Here is an 18754-nt window from a genome sequence, read left to right on the forward strand (position 1 = left end):
TGCAGCTTTCCACCCTCATTTTCAAGTGCATTTCATGACAAAGACACGTACACACTCACAATCGACACTCTCGCTTTCTCTCTCACACTCACACACACACACACACACACACACACACACACACACACACACACACAAGAAGATTGTTGATTTATGTACCTGTGCATTTTCGAATGTTTGTGCTGCAGGTGTTGTATGTTTGTTTTTCTTACAGATGCGGTTGCCGATGCATTATGCATTTCTATTTGTATTACGCCTTCCACTGCACACCCGCCCCCACCCTTTTTTTCTCTCCTGACTCTCCTGCCTTAGACATTGTCATACTATATTCCACAAATAATGTAAAACTTGAAATGACACAAATAGAAATGAAGAAATAAACAGATAAAAACAGATTATTTAAAAAACAACAACAACAGTGTGCTCTCACTCTACTTCCTCAGCATCAACACACAGTGCATGCCTGTTAGGGAACATGACTGAGGCTGTTACATGTGCTGCTGTAATGTCAGTTAGATGGTAAGCTGTTCTCTCTTAGCTTTGTGCTGCAGAATGATAATGTCTGTTATCACAAGCGTGCAGTTAATGTTGTGTGATGTTGTGTACCGCTAATCTACATGTGAATGGGGGTTTACTTTAATTTGGCTGTTTCGCCTATGACAGCAGTGTCACACAGCCGTTTTCACCTCTGGAAATAATATGCACATGTGCAGTAATTCTATATGAGTATTCATTGGAAAGTTAAACTGCAGTGCTCTTTGGACAAAAGGCTGCTGGCTATGCAAAATCTCTAACACAATGGGTGTGTGTTTCTTTTACAGACTGGTTACAGTAATTTATGTGTGCTTCCCCACTGGACAAATTCCTCAGAGGAATTCAAATGAATGTAATACTGAGAACAGGTCATTGATTTTACGGACCCAGGCACACAATTTAGGCAATAATCGGATTGCTGTACAAAAATAGCATTTACATGCTATGTAATGTTGAAAATGTCCACAGGTTAACACACACACTGTGCTATAATTGCAGTCTGTTAGGTGGCTACACGCTGCTACATGCTGCAGTAATTAAATGTGTGTCCCTTCCCTCGAGTAATTCGATTTCAAAGGTTCTCATGTACAAATAAACTGAGTGTAATTGATAACCTGTAACTGATTTAACAGAATTATATTTACATAGCTGCGACTTTAATAACTCTGTACACCATCCATCATTGTAACTTGGTGGCTGCAAAATTAGGCAGGATGTGTTTTTTTTATTGTATGTTATAGAGATTGACAGACCACGTGACTTTCGCGCATTGCATGCCGGTAACTCGTGGCAAAACAATCAAAGTACCGCATCAAATGCAAGCATTTGCAGCACCGCAAAACGTTCATTCTCTGGTTCCAGTACCTTCTTGCTTTTTCTTTGCCCCCCAAAAAAGTTATGTACAAAACGAAGGAGAACAATGCCGGTCTGTACAAAGACAGACTTGATGAAAAGGCAAAGAAAAGATACGAGGAAAAAATCAAAGGAGTGAAAAGGTTAGACCCTTACGCGCACACAGAGGGGCAAAAGACGTGCTGCCCAACTTTCACCACGCTCATATTTATAATTATACGGTTCTTGGAGTGAGTGCATACACTCATGAAGTTTAGTAACTTAAGGTCACTGCAACAAGCCCCGGTACAGTTTACCGACGGATGGGTACAGGACCTTGAAATGCACCGTGTAGAACGAAAGACCATCGTACGTATCATAAGTTTACCAGTCTCACAAATCGTCTTCATAAATACACAGTCGTTAACCGTTTACTAATAGGACCTTTGAGCTCAACGGTAATTAATTAGTAGTGGAAATAATTTCTGGTTCGCATTACAGAAATGTAGCAGTGACAATAATATTGTATGCTGTAATCGTACTGGGCAATTAGTGATAGCATAGCGCCACAATTTCTGTTCAGCGCCAGACTTGCTTGTAACCTATATCACCAATTATGTTATGAAAAATTACGTATTAACTACTACAAAACACTGACCTTTGTGGAAATGCTTGGAGCAGACTAACCTGTGAGCTGGAGTGTTCTGGGACGTCATATTTGGTCTTTGAATGGCTGCAATCCAGGCCATCCGTCGCCTCTTTTTACTTCAGAAACATGGCTCGAATAATTTCTCTTCAACGACGTAATCCGATAAAAAAAAACGATCTCTTTACCCGTCGGCTTCCCGTGGCTGTCATGCGACCGGCTATTGCAGTTAATAATACGACAGCTTCTTGACAGTTTTTTGTGTTTCTTTTTATCGCTGTGTAACTGATTTCAATTGAAAGCCTGCGTGCGCTAGTACCTCTTGCCACGAGTTCCCAGAATTCTTTGCGGTTTTACCCTCGAATGACGTCACATTTTCAATCTCTATATTTTCTGCTTCTAGTTGCAGCAAATATCCGCTAATTTAAAAAAGTACTTTATGTTTACAGCTTGTGATGTTCATGTACCTTATCGCGCTATTTAGAATACCTGACTTTTCTTTCACTTTATGGGAACATATCTAAATATCTCACTGTACAGTAGCTCCCATTACAACAGATCTATAGGCTACATGTGGTCTACTAAAATCATTTTTTTTTTTTTGAAAATATTTTTATTGAAAAAAGAAAACAACAGTACTTGCAGTTACCGAAATACAATCAACCTTTCTTCATTTTTCTAAGTAAATAAACTTATAAAAAAAAAAAAAAACCCCAACGCATTCTAAAAGAAAGACCCCCCCCCCCCCCCCCCCCCGTCCCACACAGATCAACACAACCATCAAACATATTAGAGGAATATAACAGTAGCAGAAGTACATTTAAACAGGCAATACCTCTAGACTAGCAAAATAAGAGATAAAGGGTTGCCACTTGTGAAAAAATTTCTAAAATCATTTTTTAAACACTTTTGTAGAGTTTCTTCTGATTTTTCCTACAAAGATCAAAATGAGTTCATGCTTATCATAAATATAATTAAATATAACCTATCATGACCATAGCTTAGCATTAAAAAAACATGACTGCTTGTAAAATAGTTTATACAGAGGTTTATATAATTATACGTCTATAACAAGTGGCTGTCTTGCAGTAAATATCAAGTATCACAGCATCGTGCTACCATCGTTGTCACAGGCAACATATTGTCTTTGATGATTACTGTACACAGTTTAAACCGTCTTTAGGTTTAATCTAATCTAATTATCGTTGTCACCAACAGAGCGGCTTAACTAAAGCTTTTGCGCCGTTGCAGCTAATCAGTGTCACCCTGAACACTTTAGTGAATTCACCTGTAATCCTTCTGCCCTGCTCGCAGTCCTGGTAGACAGCGCCTGTTAACTTATATTACAGTAATACTAAAGCAGGCTGTCAGTTTTTAGACTCCACCTAAAATTAAAGCGCTCAAGTCTTTTCTTTTATCATCGTGATGTATCGTTAAAAAAGCACGAATGTGTTGTGTTTTTGTACTAATGTCAGGCTCTCTGTTGGCCTGTCTGTGTCTACCTCTCTGTCTAATTTTCTTCTGTTTCTCCTTCTCTGTCTCTGTTCTGTTTTATTGATGAAGGCAGTAGGGACTTTAGGGGATGTTGGTTATTTCAGCTCTACTTCCTTTGCACACACACACACACACAAACACACACGCATACACGCTGGCCTACTTTCCCAGGTCTTTTCCCTCTGGATGGGTTTGCATCTCTGTGGTCACAGAGACAGACTACTACACACACATACACAGTGACACTCACACAGACAGATGTGCACAACTTCAGACACATACGCGGTGCCATGTGCTCCGAGACAAGGTCATAAATTAGTAATTAAAAAAATAATTTGTTGTGTAGAAAAACAGTTCTGAGCTGTTTTTCATCTTATATTTATTCCAGCACGTCTTTCTATCTGTTTAGAGAAAAAAAAATCTAGTTTCAAACTTCAAAATGAAATGTATATGTCATCAACTAACCTGTCCTCCAGCAGAATGGCTTGTCACGCTGAAGATGAGCGTGTAACTGCATGCGTCATTTGTTTTCTGTCCCCCTGCAGGGCCTTGTTTGACTATGATGGAAGTGCTTCGGATCTGAGCGCACCCAATCAGGCCCTGCCCTTTCATTTTGGGGATATCCTCCACGTGAGCAGCGCCAGCGAAGAGGAGTGGTGGCCCGCCCGTCACCTCAGCCCCCCGCCCCCAAACTGCCCGGAAGTCGGGGTCATCCCCAGCCGCCGGAGGTCAGAGTTCAAAGGGTTTCAGATGGGAGTGGGTGGATGGTTTTATTGATTTTTGTTTTATTAACTAACGTAGAAGCGCTAAAGTCGAGTCCGCCCATTCCCTGCTCACATAACAAACACTCGTCTCACCGCAGCATAAATCAATCCGTTAATTGTCTTGAAGCTGCTACCTGTGTACATGCAGTATTTCACTAGCCCCATCTCCACTACAATATCCACAAGAGGGAAGTTAATACTGTTGCTCCCCACTGTCCTGACTGTGAGGACGATGCAGCTGGGTTAGGTGCCAACCATAAGCGTCCAGTTATATAATCGGTTTCCCATCAGTTCATCTTTTTTATTTGTCTTTTAAATATGAAGCATTTTGCTTGAAATTAGATGAAAAATAGTGGCAGTATTTATAGAAAGAATGTGGCATCAAATCTAGTTTTGAGTTGTTGCTATCAGCTAAAAATGTTCACATTTGAATCTTTGTTCAATACAAATATTGAATGATAACTTTTACACTTATATTTTCTTTCTGTTCATCTGTTAGAAATCTGAATCTGACTCTTGCCTTAAAATGAAGTATTATTGAGTTTTTCACACATACAGATGAAATCAAATGAAAATGAAAACAGTCCAGACCAGAATGAGCGTCAGTGTGGTCTTCAGTTATTTCTTTAGGATGAGGATTATTATAATACAAGTCTGTCCAGGCTTATTGTGATAGGCCACTATACAGCAGACCCTGGAGTCAAACATAAACCTTCACAAAATTTAATCAGAAAACTAAGAAGACTAATAAGAAAACAAACAAATGTGTTTGTCCACAGTGGTTTGTTCACATTGGCACCTTTCCATGAGGAATATCAAGGTGGAAGACTGTGTATCTTCTATTTCTTCTATTTCTATTTGTTTGTTGTGGCTCAAAATAAAAGAGACAGAGAAAAAAAATCTACTTAGTTTCAATGTGTCATCCCATTCTGAGTTAATTTGACGGAGAATGATGTGTGCCACATACGAAGCACCGGACCAAACGCTGGATTTCAGCTCCGTGCTGTTTAAAATACAGACAGCTTGGCAGCTGTTTCCTGGGGACAGCATCCGTGGTCGGAGATTCATTTTCAAATTAGCTTCAGTCTTTTCACCAGAGTGTCGTTTTTGTGTTGACTCATATCACTGCGAGCATCATCATTATGAAGAATCTGCTGAATGTAATCCTGTGGTGGAAATATATGCCAACTTTCCTTCCTTCTACCTTCTCCACTTGTTTCGCCCTGTGGACGAGGTGACAGACAGATGTTAGATTTCTGAGGTGCAATGAGAAGACAATTTAAGACGAGTCGTTTTACCATCCGTGACACAGAGGGAGGCGATGACCAGGGGCAGAGGGATGTGGAAAGTGATGGAGTGTAAGGAAGGGAAGTGAAGGAGTGTTAGAGAGGAAAGAAGGGATTCAAGGTGGCAAGGAAGCGTAGGAGTGAGTGAAATGAGCGGATTGTCACATATGGGTTTGACAGAGAGGTATTAATAGACTGAGGTGTGAGAGCAGAGGCTTGAGCATTAGGGCTACGTAGATAACTGTGTTATAGTTTAAAAAAACAGCCTAGACACAGAAGTAATAGAAATTCATATATTACAGGCTGTAGTTTGAAAATTGTTAAAGATGTTAGAATATGTCTGCCAGAGATTTTACCATTTATCTGTCTGCAGGATATTAAAAATGATAAGCTGGATTATGCGCTATTAGCATTAGTGTTATGATGAAAGGTAATTATTAAAGTTCAGTCAGTCTTTTAATGTAAGCTGTGTTCAGCCTCTGATATAACTATTCAATCATCCCTCCTGCTGCTCTCCTCTCTTCTTTTCCATGGAGGTCTCTTTATTCTACTCCTCTTTAACTTCTTGTCTCCTTTTCCTCTCGTCTGCTCCTTTTCTTCTTTTTTTAATCTTGCTTCTTCTCCTCTTTCTGCTCACCTGCACTGTTTTTTTCCTCCTGCCTTTTTCCGAGGACATTTTTTTAGAGATAAAGTTAAGTGTAAGCATGCTCTTATAAAGATGTCAGCATTCAAAGAACAGGATAACCCAGAATTTATCTTTAGTTATCATTGCGATGTTCTTTTTTGTTCACTACGTTATTGCTGGTTTGTCGAGCTGTTTACAGACATCAGGGGGCTAAAAGCTGTATTACATAAGGCTTTTTACAAAGACACATCTGGCTTTTTTAAATTAAAAAAGAAAGCTAAGCAGCAGAGAAACAGGTCCCAGAGATTCAGCTTATTTGAAATTCTAGAGTTGGATGTGATCGCCAGCAGGAAATGGTCCTGCACAGGAAGTGACAAAGCTAAATTTAAACACAGGAGACAAAAATGTCCCCACAGCAGGAGCAAGTGAAGCCTTCACAGGGAGGAAATGCCTTCTACACCCGAGTATGCTGGGGTGTTTCGATGCCGTCTCGGTCTTTTATTCCTTTGCACCTGTTTTTAGGTGATCACAGCCCGTTTAGATTAATGGACACGACCATGCAATCGGCTCTTCGCTGTCAACTTACATAACATCTGGATAAGTGCACAAAATTCCCTCTGCTTCCTCTCAGTGCTATTTTAAACCCCCGTAATCTCATACTGATGCTTAAAGATATACAGTTTCAAAATTCCAATAAAGTAAGCTGCAAAATTACTTTTCAGATAAAACAATATGTTGTGGCTTTGTTCAAATCAACTTGAAACACTCGTTGTGACGTTAAATTAGTTTTACAGTTTCAGGGTGCTAATTGAGCTGATTCGCTGTTCATATTTTTTTCATCCTCTCTCTGCATGCCTCCTAACGTTTGCACCTGTCTTTTGCTTTATTCACAGGGCAGAAAAGAAGGAGAGGTCGAGGTTAAAGACGGTCAGAGTGAGCAGGTCTCAGGACAGATCAGTGAGTATGAATGTTTGTCATAAATCGTAGAACTCAAACCAGTTCTCAAACCAGTATACTTTAATTCAAGGTGTTGAACATAACAGTAAAATGTCAAAAGAAGTAAAAAACAAAGCTTGAGCTCTTTACTCTATTGAAAAAACATGACATTAAATGTCTTATTTTAATTTTTTTCTTACTTTGAGCAGTAAGGCTATGTTCACACTGCAGGTCTTAATTCCAATTTTTTGATCAAATCCAATTTTTTTGTCTGCTCGTTCACACTACAAATAAAATGTGACAGCAAACGCGCTCTAGTGTGAACGCTCAAAGTGGCCCGCATGCGCAAAAGAAGACTTCACACACAACGCGCTCTGTTTGGACCCAGAGCAAACAGTATTGTTTGACTGATGGCCCTTAATATAAAGACTTGTTTCGGACTTTACATTTCCCAATTTTTGCTTTAAGTTATTTTGTTGTTTACATAATAATGTAGATAACCTAATAATGATCCTTATTGCTGTTTTAGAGGAGCGGTGCTTCAAAGGAAAGTTGCAGATTTCTGTCAGAATCTGCAGATTATACAGTACAAATAAAATGTTCACGTTTCTCCAACGTTGTCTTCCCAACAGTTTCACTGACATCTACACTGGATGGCCAGGAAGCGTTCAGATGTCTTCTCAGGCGCTTCTCCGGCGCTGATAATTGGCGTCTGTCTTGTGTCAGTGACGTAAAAGACAGATTTAATGCGACCTGACCATTCAAACAGCAGTCGCTTTCTAAAACATCGGATATGTATCGGATTCAGAACCACATACGAAAGTGACCCAGATCGGATTTGAATATATCGGATTTGTGCCGTTCACACTGTCATACCATGATCGGATATGGGTCGCATAGGGTCAGAAAAATCGGATTTGATGCGCTTTCGCCTGCAGTGTGAACGTAGCCTAAGGTGGATATTGTGTTGGTTTAAGAACTGTAGGTCAGATGAAACAAAGCAGTTGGTTGGTTGTTTTCTGACAGTTGGTAGATTGACAGCTGAAGGTAGACACCAACAAAATATGATGGGGTTTTTTGTTGTTTGTTTTTTAAATGACTAATTGAATCTGATTACAGAGAAGGCACAATGTCAGGCTGTACTTGTGTTAAATATTTTGTGCGCAGGGTAATTGCAGAGAAAGTACGGTTATGCTGTAACCTTGGTTCTCTGAGTGAGAGACTCTCTCCACATATTCCATATGTGGGGGGTCATACCCCGAACTTATGTAACGGAGTGGAGAGATAGTCTCCATATGACAGAGAATGGTTTTCTCTCTAAAGGCTTCAGCAACATTTGAAGCACAAAGAGCAACTTTATCATGCTGTTATGAGGTCATTGGTGTGATCTTAAAATAGTACAGATGTGTACAGTGTCAGTAAACATCTAAAAGCTATTTTGTGCTTCACTACAGGCAGTCTCAATTGAGAGGCACAACAGCTTGTTATTTCCTTCAGTCGCATCAAACATTTGCTTTTACTCTCACGAGACAACACCTACTGTATATCTAGTGGATATAACAATCACAATGATTTTCTGTTGGTAGTGGAGATAGAAGCAGGATTTTAATGTGATAAAATCCACAAAGAAAGGAGGCTGGGTGTTAAAACAACAAAATTAAAGTCATCTGATTGCCTGCTGTGTTCGAACAACAATCTATGGTTTCTTTAAACCACAGCAATGTTAAACTTGGTATTTTACCTAAAACCATGATTTTATCGCAAAACTACATGAGGGATTGCTATTCCTGAACTTTACCAAAACTCAATAAGGACAGTTATTGCTCATTTCCAGCTGATTCATTTTATTCCAGGACTTAAAGGAGATTTTCAGAATGCAAAGCAAAAACAAAAGGCTGTAACTAAAGCTGCTTCAGGCTGAGGTCAGCTGTGTCACTATTTAAACCTTTGGTCATGATTAATGCAAACATCTAAAATTTCCAACAGTACACACCTATCGTAGCTATAACAGATAATAAGGGGAAGTGCAACAACAGCTGAAGCTGATTGCTGGATTGATTAGTAAATGACAGAGGGAATAAAGGTCGCTTTTCAGAGAGCTACAGGCAATCATGAGTGCTAATGTTGCTGATATCGATTTAGTTTAACCTTGTGTTATTTGATAGGTTGTCTGTTTATGAACAATGAACAATTTTTCTGCCATTACTTTAATAAAGTTTAAGTTCTTAATTGGCACTAGAATTAAAAAAAATCTATTCTTTATGGAGCCTTTAAATCGCATTTTATTTGTAGTTCAGTCAGTGACTGGGTTGGCTCCATTGCCCCTGTTAGTGACAGCCACACCACCTGTTAGTAGATAAAGAATTGCAGGGGGAAACCTTAATTAAAAGTCAAACTACAGAGAGAGTGGCAGTTTTCTCTCCGTTTTTTATGTAGATATTTGTGACGTAGAAAAGTTTCAGTCTGAGTCCTTAGGTGAGGCAACAATGTGACTTTATTCACACTTTACACAGTGTGATGCTGAGCACAGGTTTAACACATGCTATTGATATCACCGTGTTGTCAGCGCACACTCTCACTCTGCCTCTGTTTTCTTCACACTGTTTGAATCAGCAACGCTGCAATCAGCAGCTCCGTGTGGTGAAGAGATGATAATTAAAAATTGCCAAGCATGCAAACACACACACACACACACACACACACACACACACACACACACACACACTGCTGCACTAACACTGTAATTATTCTTGCTCTCTAAAACTTTGGGTATATGCGTTCGCAGTAGAGAGCTCAAAGCTTTCAAATAGGCCTCTGTTGATAATAGTCAAGATACTCCTGGAATAATTTTCAATATGATAATTAATTGTGTCTTTACCACCCACCCCCCTCTCTCTGTCTCTCTCTGTCTCTCTTTGTCTTTGCAGGATCAGGATGATAAAGGTAGGTATTCTCTCTCTCAGCGACACCTGCTGGTCAGAACATGTAATTCCACCTCTTCTCAAATCTGACCAGACCTAAACTCTGTTAAGTTTCCAGTTGGAGGAGAAGTAATAGGATGCAATTAAATATAGAGTTCATTACACACCTAACATACAAAGTCTGGAGCAGTACTCCAAAAACCAGTTGTTCAGTACAAGTCTACCTTAAAGTAAGTTGTCCTTAAAATTTACTCTACAAAGTTAAAAAAAAAAAAAAAGTGTCAACTTTGGAATAAGTTATGTTCAGCTAAATGTCCAAATGTGCATTTGCACAGAAGAGGTCTAGATTGTTTTACTTTTATGCATCAAGAAGGCGCATTTAAATGTCCAGTATGAATATTTACAGCAAGTAAAAGCTATTAGAAAATTAATACTGACATCTGAAATGTGGAACTTGCTCACATTTGATGGTTCTTGATAATAAAGGTTTCTGTTAATTTCCAAAAGCTACAACATTGATAATTTAGTTAGAGTCTATAAATAAGCACAGACAGGCTCCCTCAGAAAAAGTGCAAGACAACTTAAAATATACATGGTAATCTCCTGAATTTCTTATTCAATTTAATTGCCCATTAAATTGCTCAATCTCTAAACTTTTCTAGCTTTGTTATGAGTTAGCTGTGAAACTATTGCACATCATTTTCTAACCCTCAAACGAGCAGAGCGAACTAAACGGGCTCATTGGAGTCTGTTATGCCTCCTTATAGTTTATAGGGGAATATTTTTTTAAATAGCTCTCTTATCATGACAGATATTTATAAGATTGTTGGGACTGCTTTTTTAATATTTTACGCTCTTTATCTTATAGTATGAAGCTATTTGAAGTGACTGTTGTTGTGAATTGGTGCTGTACACATTGAATTAGTAAGATAAAATAATCAGCGTTCTAATTCGGTCGTGGTTTTCATTATTTTTTTATGCTAAAAAACTAAAATGTACAAACATAATTGAGATATTATTTGTGTTTTACTTATTACATTACAAAATGTCTTTGTTTCAGTAATGCTAGAAAAAAAACTTCAGCCTTTTTTTTCTTTTGTTACTTAAAACACAAATTGCAAAATCAAATCAAAAAAGCAAAATATTAAAAAAATCCACTAATTTACACAAATATATATAACACCATGTGTGTACTAGTCTGTGTTTAATTTGCAGATGTAAGGAAAGAAGTCAATTTATACGTAGATATAGATCCTGCCCAAAGGACAGTACAATACAATACAATACAATACAATACAATAGCCCCATTTAATCTGAGACATTGGAAAAACAGTTTTGGAGTAAACCTTAGAAATTGCCCTTTATTGCATCAGAAAAAATACAACTCGTGTACAGTTTGACTGAGTTCTCTGAGCATTGTTGTACTTTTCCTTGTGTATTAAGCAGTAGATGTTATAATTGAGATATTACAGCACCTAATGTACATGGAAAACCACATATATAGAAACTGGATGGATGGAATTCTGTTTTGAAAAGTGAAACCACGTCAGTGAATGCAAGTTTGTACATGTGTTTACATATGTGTGTGTGTTGTATGTGTGTTCATATATATATGTGTGTGTGTGTGCTGACTCTGACCTGTCTTGTCCTTCCAGAGCTGGTAACCTCTGGCACCAGTGATAATGAGAGTAGTTCCTGTAAGTCTAGCCCCTCCTCTGTCCCCTCTCTCTCTCTCTCTCTCCTAAATTTACTTTTCTTCTTCACTCTGTTCTTGATCTTTTAAACTTTGCCTCTCAGTTCATCACCTGCTTGATGTAGCTGCTGGGCTGTAGGTTTTTCTCTGTGTGTGCTTGTGGGTGTGTCGCGCGTATTCGTGTGCTGTGGTTTACTTTAGTTTTACGTGCATGTCTTTGTGTGTACAGTTTACCTTTCTCTGCTTCTGCAGCCTGCTTTTCCAGAGCTGTTGAAGAACTCTTTTTCCAAAAGTAGAAATGGTTAAGGGCGTGATATGTTGTCAAGTGTTGGTCCTTTTAATGTGTCTTTCATTTGTGTTTGTTTAAACAGCTGGTCAGGAGGAGATCCTTCTCACCTACCAACCTGTCATGCAGCATGAAGGTCAGTGGCTTCCCTTTCCTCCTCGGTTTGTTGTTGTTTTTCATGTGTGTTAGCTTAGCTTATGTAGATAAATTAAAGTGCTTCTCTACTCAAAACTGTGTTTTAATCTTTATCATTTCTCATTGGAAAGAATTTGTCATTTTGACAGGGGAATTGTGTTGAAAGTGCTCGCTGTGTTTGTTTAGTGTTTACCTGCAAACAGCATTTTTGAAGCGAATCCGAGGCCGTTGCAAAAGAAATCTAAAACTTCAAAACCATTTAAATCAGTTGATGTAACTTTAAGAATCAACACATCTTAGACAATGTATTATTAAAGCAGAGTACTTTGTAACATCTTTAAACATGCCTGGGGGAAGTAATTAATTGAGTTTGTAAGAATTCATTATTTTAGAAAAAAAACAGTCGACCGGTAGTTGGAAAACCTTCCCGTAGCTTGCTTAAATCCCACTGAAGCAGCGGTGGGTCAGTCATTACAAACTTCCTAGCTGTATTAAATAAATCATCTGGAGCAAGCTGCATTAAAATTTTTATAGATTTTAGGGTCCTCTTGATGCACGCTTTCCAGTTTTTTTTTTTCTTTTGAGTGAGGTGACTTGAGGTAAAAATGACTGATTTCAGACAGGCAGAGTTAAAGGGCTGGTATAAGTTTTTTAAAACTGTGAATCCTTCAAAGACGCTCCAGAGGAGTGGATTTTACACGTTGACGGAACCTGTTTTTTTTTTGTCAATTCTCAGTTAATTACACACGGCCAGTCATTGTGCTTGGACCAATGAAAGATCGGGTTAACGATGACCTCATCTCCGAGTTCCCTGACAAGTTTGGCTCCTGCGTCCCACGTGAGTGTCTTTAGTTCATTATAAATCCCAGTAGAAACCTGTAACAGTTACTGGAGCTTTGCAAACCTTATGACCTTGAGGCAATAAATCAAAATTGCAAAGTCATGCCTAATTTTAATACATTTTTTATGAGCTCAGTGAAGGGTCACGTTTGCCTCATTTAGTTTTTTAGGTTAGAAAAAAACTGACAAACATTTTTATGAGATTCCCAAACCCCCAACAAATGGATGTCCTACCCTGAAGACAGATGAGTCCCTAATGCGACATAATGTTGTGTTTTTGCTTTTTAATCTTAATGTTTCAGGCTAATATGTGCACTGAGGTGCTCATGAGCAGGATACTGCACACTAAGATATTTTATTTCTTTGCCTGAGTCTGTGTAAATTCTGATCTTTAGACACAACACGGCCACGGAGAGACTACGAGGTGGATGGCAGAGATTACCACTTCATGTCCTCCAGAGAGCTCATGGAGCGAGAGATTCAGGAGCACAAGTTCATCGAGGCTGGACAGTATAACAACCATCTGTATGGAACCAGCATACAGTCTGTCAAAGAGGTCGCTGACAAGGTGAGACAGAGACACGATCAATGGGAAAAAGAGAGCGAGGGTATGGGAAAAAAGAATGTCTGACTCCGTGTCTCTCCCACAGGGCAAGCACTGCATACTGGATGTATCAGGGAACGCGATAAAGCGTCTCCAGATGGCAGGCCTCCATCCCATCGCTATCCTCATTAGACCACTCAGTGTCGACAACATTTTGTAAGTGACACAACGTAACTGTTCAAAGACATCTATCTGAGCATCTGTCTTGCACCTGTTCTTTCAAAGCTCAAGTAATCAAATGGAAAGGTTAAAAATATGATAGTAGTTAAAAAAATTTAAGTAGCATCCTATAAGCATCTTATAAGTAAAAACTATCAGCAACATAAACAAAGCCAGTAGCATTGTATAACTTCTCTAAATAAGTGCCACAAAAATGTTCTAAGAGACGGTTCAAGGTTGACATGACAAATATTAATTCTCAACAGTTCTGCTTTTATGTCATACTGATGAAATACCTCTCATGAAGGTACTTTTTTCTCTTTTTCCATTAAAAAATGTGTAGCTGCATTTATTCGGGAAAAAAACTCAGTGAACTTCATTTTTACCCCTGAGCCGTAGTGAGTTTACTGGACGGCTGATGGGTACCGCTGCCGGTTGACAGTATTTTTATACAATATGCAAAAAGTCAAACGCCTCTACAGTGAGAATGTTGCCTATATTATTTTAAATGAGGGCTAAACTTCACTAATTTAAATAAATGTGAAGCCCAGCTTCTTTTTTGCTTATATGTTCCTTTACTTTTGTTCACTCATCACTTTCCGTTTTCTAAAAGTCACTGAGTCATCTTAACACTGCTGAACTTTACGGAAATATCAGTAGGGCTATTTTTACATAGGGTCTAATGTTTTTTTTTTTACAGAAAACTAACTGTAGTCTCTTTCTGCAGAGAGATGAATAAGCGTCTCACTGAGGAGCAGGCAAGGAAGGCCTACGACAGAGCTGTGAAACTGGAGCAGGAGTTCACAGAGTACTTCACTGGTGAGTCACCTAAACAAAACACATACCTTTAAATCTCCCCCCTCAAGGTTGTCTCCGTGTGCACATCTGGACTGCCTCCGGAGTCGCTGCTACTACTAAATCACTGCAGAAATATTTTGCACTAATAATATCAGGATATTGGGAGTGTATGATAAATACTGTACAGTAAAGTCTCACCTGTGGCGGTTATACACTTTGAAAAGAAAACTGTACACATGAGCTGTATAACTTTGGAAAGTAGGGTAAAAATAACATTTTCCATATCTGCTCAACTTTTTTCGATCAAAGATTAGTATGCTTTGAGGTGTAAGTGAAAATGTGATCAAGTTTATTTTTGTGTTTGAGGAGAATCTGTGGAGGAGGCAGTTTGGAGAAACTGTTAAACATGCAGCAGGGACAAGCTGTGAACCGCACTGGCATATTGTCACCTTTAATGCTGATAAAGTTGTTGGCAAGCTGTGATTTATTCACATATTTATACACGTCGAGTAGTTTTAAAGCTAAGCTATTATACATGTGGGATTGTGTTTTTGGTCCATAAAATCTCATTTAGCTCAGGTTTTGATCTTTACCAACACCTGAAGAGAATATTTGGCCATCCATCTAACTATTTTCTTCCTGTGTGTCACATTATTTGATTTAAACACATCTTTTAATCTTTAATATTTTTCTCTCTCTCTCCTGCAGCAATCGTCCAGGGCTCAACTCTAGAGGAAGTGTATTCGCAGGTGAAGCAGATCATCGAGGAGCAGTCTGGTCCTTACATCTGGGTTCCCACCAAGGAGCGACTCTGAATAAATACCCATATACAACATACTCACACACACACACACACACACACATCAGCCTCTCTGCACACTTCCTTCTTGTCTAATTTTCTATTATCAGCCTGCTTCCTTGCTCTCTTTTTCTTACGCACGCACATCACTACATGCATTGACACATTTACATAAGCACATTCAGTGGGACGAGGCTGGGACTATCTGGGACTGCTGCTTCCTGAAGTGGGAGGAGCTCATGTCTGTCCAGCAGCCTATTGGTGGATCTTCCTACGGCTCAGTTCCTTAATGTTTAAGGAGGTGGTTTAAATCAAGGCGACATGTACCATTATCTGATTTGATTTCATTATTGTTCTTCTTATTGTTGTTGTCGTTGTTGTTTTCATATTAACGAAGGGTAATGCATTCATGTATGGGTTTGTAATGATTATATTGTCACCAAGAGGCAGATTTTTGCACGCTGTAGCTTTAAGAGCATGTTTTTGGGACAAAATCTTGATCTCCTTCCCTCTCTGTCTGTCTCTCCTCATAGCATCACTCCTGTTTACAGTTTCTTACTCATGTTTTTTCTCAATCCTCAATCCTTTCATTCCCTTTCTTCTTTTGACTATCCACAGACTTTAGATATGAGGTGAAAATCATTATAAAATTTTCAATACGCCACAGAATTTTGGCATCAAAACAAATACTGTTTAGAGATGTAGCAAGAATATATTAATCATTTAATCTGTAAGCAATGTGTGACATAATAATAATTATATTAAGAAGCAGCAGTTCTCGATCCGATAACAAAAAAAGATTAAATTCAAATAAATAAAGTGCAAAGCCCTCTATCAGTAGTTTGCTACTAAAAGGTCAAAAACAAACTGCCTCACTGAGTACGTTTGCAGCTCTGTGCCTGCATTTATCACATTTCTGAGAAATATTTTTAATATAACTCACAGTTCTCCATGGTGAGTAGAGATAAGGTCATATTTATCAGGCAGCTCACTGCGATTTACAGCCAAAGAGAAAACACGATAGAGCAGCTCATAAGGCCATCGAACGATCAATCACCAATCAGAGTCAAGTCATCTGCACTGTTGCTCGTTACTTTTTACAAATTCTTATCTTCAGTAGAAATGTATCATCTAATTTACAAAATATATAAATAGTTTGTCTGGAATACAAGGTACAGATGAAGGGAAAATGGTAAAAATCTTTAAAATGTTCAAATCAGATACAAATAACAGATTATGGTACAAGCTGTAGTTTGTGTAAACACTCCAAAACAATAACATTTAAGTCAGAATAAAACCATAAACTGCTCCAGTTTGTTAGGAGAAATAAAATAAAACTGAATTTAGACATTTTTCTTTTTACTTAAGTTCTAAAATTGTACTCGACAGCTCGACAAACAGCGGCCCAGATTCGAGATCGAGTCTGTTTCGTAGAAGCTTTCATCTCAAAGAGGCTTCTCTGCCTTTTCCTTCCACCTCCGCTTCCTTCTCTCAGTCTCACGCCTTCGTGTCTCCTCCTCTGCGCAGTGTGACGTTAGTTACGCACGCCAGCATTAAACAGTGTATCTTCTGCTTCATCATCACTATCATCACGATCATAATCATCATTGTTACGGCTTTCCTTCTTACCGTAGTTGCACTAATGAGGGCTGGTTTCTTAAAAGCATCTTTACCCTCCCAGTGTTTCCGGTCTGCGCACGTGATGCACGACACACTCGCTTTTCCCTCAGCGATGATTGAGCTGCTTTGAGACGAAGCTGGTCGACGCGGTTTTTTTTGGTAAAGGTTAAAAAACACATCATACTGTCGTTGATGAGTATTCTAGGGGTATCGAGTGTACTCTTCTGGAGAAACTTGCTGTTTGGATTAACCATTTAACTCGAATCCACTTTTTCCCCCGCTGGATTTATAATTAATAGTTTAATAGTTTAAGCCTTTATGTGTGACCTCCGCACTCCATCCATAATTATCCAGCTAAGGGTTATATCTTGGAGCCTGTTTTCATTATTTCACAAATGTCTACTTTATGCATTGAAGGATGAAATGTTTGGCTTTTCATTCATTTAAGGAGGCCACACAGCACGAGAAGCAAACCTAACCCTGTAAAGCCTGAGCCATTCCTTTCCTTCTGACAAATGAAAAAAGAAAAAAAGAAATGAATTATAAATACACGAGTTTCAATTTGTATACTTTTTGCTTTATCTGGCATTTTTTAGGTTGATGATATTTAAAGAAGTTTAAAAAAGCTCACAACTCATGTGTTAAATATGACACAGTTGGCGTTATGGGGTTAAAGCTACTCAGTGGAGTCTGTGACCACGTTAACAGCACATGTAACCTAACAATGGCGACTCTGTTGGTCATGTGAAGCTTGCTTAGTGCATCTGTTACCTGTAGTAGTCTTTTCAGAGGCTTTGCTGCTTGTCGCCAGGGCTCAGCTTAACAACACGTGACTAAACTACTTGTACTGAAAACTAAAATGAAAACAACAACAAAAAAAATCATAGCAGTGTTGTTGAGTATATCTGTTTTTTAGCATTGCATCTGCTTTATCGCAACGGCCAGTTAATGCATCCAACTCAGTGGCCTGAAAGGTGCTGTGGAGCAATATTATTTTCACTTTCTTGCAATCCAGGTTGCACCTGTAAAGTTTGTCGCATGACTGCAAAAGATTATTTACACTCTATCCGCCTCATAGATATTTTGTTATTCGGATTAGAGCATACATTCTTGAGAGCCCTTTGCTACGTAATTGGCGTTGGTGTAATGTTTCCAGTTTCTCCAGGGAGCAACATCGCGAGTGCTGAGGTCACGAACGACACTCACCGGAAACACGATGTAACATAATCTCTTGTTTTCCAAACGTAACATTCGAGATCCCGAGATGCTTTTGGCGACGCAGCCCCCACCTGTATGGACCTTGTCAGCCACCCGCTCCCCATCTCCATCCTCCAACCCCAAGGCGACTTCTCCAAGCTGACTGGAGACTGGAGACGTATAGAAAGACTGTTCTGTCAACAGAGTAGCTTTTTATTTCAAATAACAACCAGTTTTTGACCGCATGTGTTTTAAAAGGCTTTAAATGTTTCTCCACAGAATGTTCAGATAGGCCAAATCTGTAATCCTCACCGATTCAGGTCGATCAGTACTGTGTTTGTGTGTTGACAGAACTGGGCTGTCTGTATGACTCTGGCTGTGTGTTTTTAGCCAGGGGACCATGCCACTGTATGTTAGAGTAAAGCACCGATGCAAAGAATCTATTACAGAGATGGAACTATATCTAACATATAATATTTATCCCTGCTCTAACTGCCTATTTTGGTACAAAAAAACATAAATAAAAGTCTTTATTGAGATTTACTGAAATCCTTTTACCTTTAACCGGAGATGATTCTTCTTCTTC

General features: G+C 38.9%; 1 protein-coding gene and 1 long non-coding RNA gene across 10 annotated transcripts in view; both read left to right on the plus strand.

Annotated features, from left to right (window-relative positions):
• LOC146498875 (discs large homolog 1-like protein) overlaps positions 1-18707 on the plus strand; it is a 122101-nt gene extending 103394 nt beyond the window's left edge. For 5 of the 9 annotated variants that reach the window (XM_085138017.1, XM_085138020.1, XM_085138024.1 and 2 more), the window contains 10 exons: positions 4051-4233; positions 7074-7137; positions 10044-10059; positions 11693-11734; positions 12102-12152; positions 12888-12989; positions 13387-13559; positions 13642-13751; positions 14482-14573; positions 15261-18707. In XM_085138017.1, coding sequence (XP_084994143.1) covers positions 4051-4233; positions 7074-7137; positions 10044-10059; positions 11693-11734; positions 12102-12152; positions 12888-12989; positions 13387-13559; positions 13642-13751; positions 14482-14573; positions 15261-15367 — 940 coding nt within the window. In that variant the 3' untranslated portion in view covers positions 15368-18707. Of the gene's footprint in view, positions 1-4050; positions 4234-7073; positions 7154-10043; positions 10060-11692; positions 11735-12101; positions 12153-12887; positions 12990-13386; positions 13560-13641; positions 13752-14481; positions 14574-15260 lie in introns of those variants that run through there. The other 4 variants (XM_085138018.1, XM_085138022.1, XM_085138019.1 and 1 more) reach the window with 3 other exon arrangements.
• LOC146498876 (uncharacterized) lies at positions 7160-8991 on the plus strand. Its single transcript, XR_014870215.1, has 2 exons — positions 7160-7324; positions 8072-8991. It is a non-coding gene; the product is annotated as an uncharacterized LOC146498876 (long non-coding RNA).
• Positions 18708-18754: the final 47 nt, after the last annotated feature.

The sequence above is a fragment of the Neolamprologus multifasciatus genome, chromosome 17 (genome assembly GCF_963576455.1).
Source record: "Neolamprologus multifasciatus chromosome 17, fNeoMul1.2, whole genome shotgun sequence".
Lineage (NCBI taxonomy): Eukaryota > Metazoa > Chordata > Actinopteri > Cichliformes > Cichlidae > Neolamprologus > Neolamprologus multifasciatus.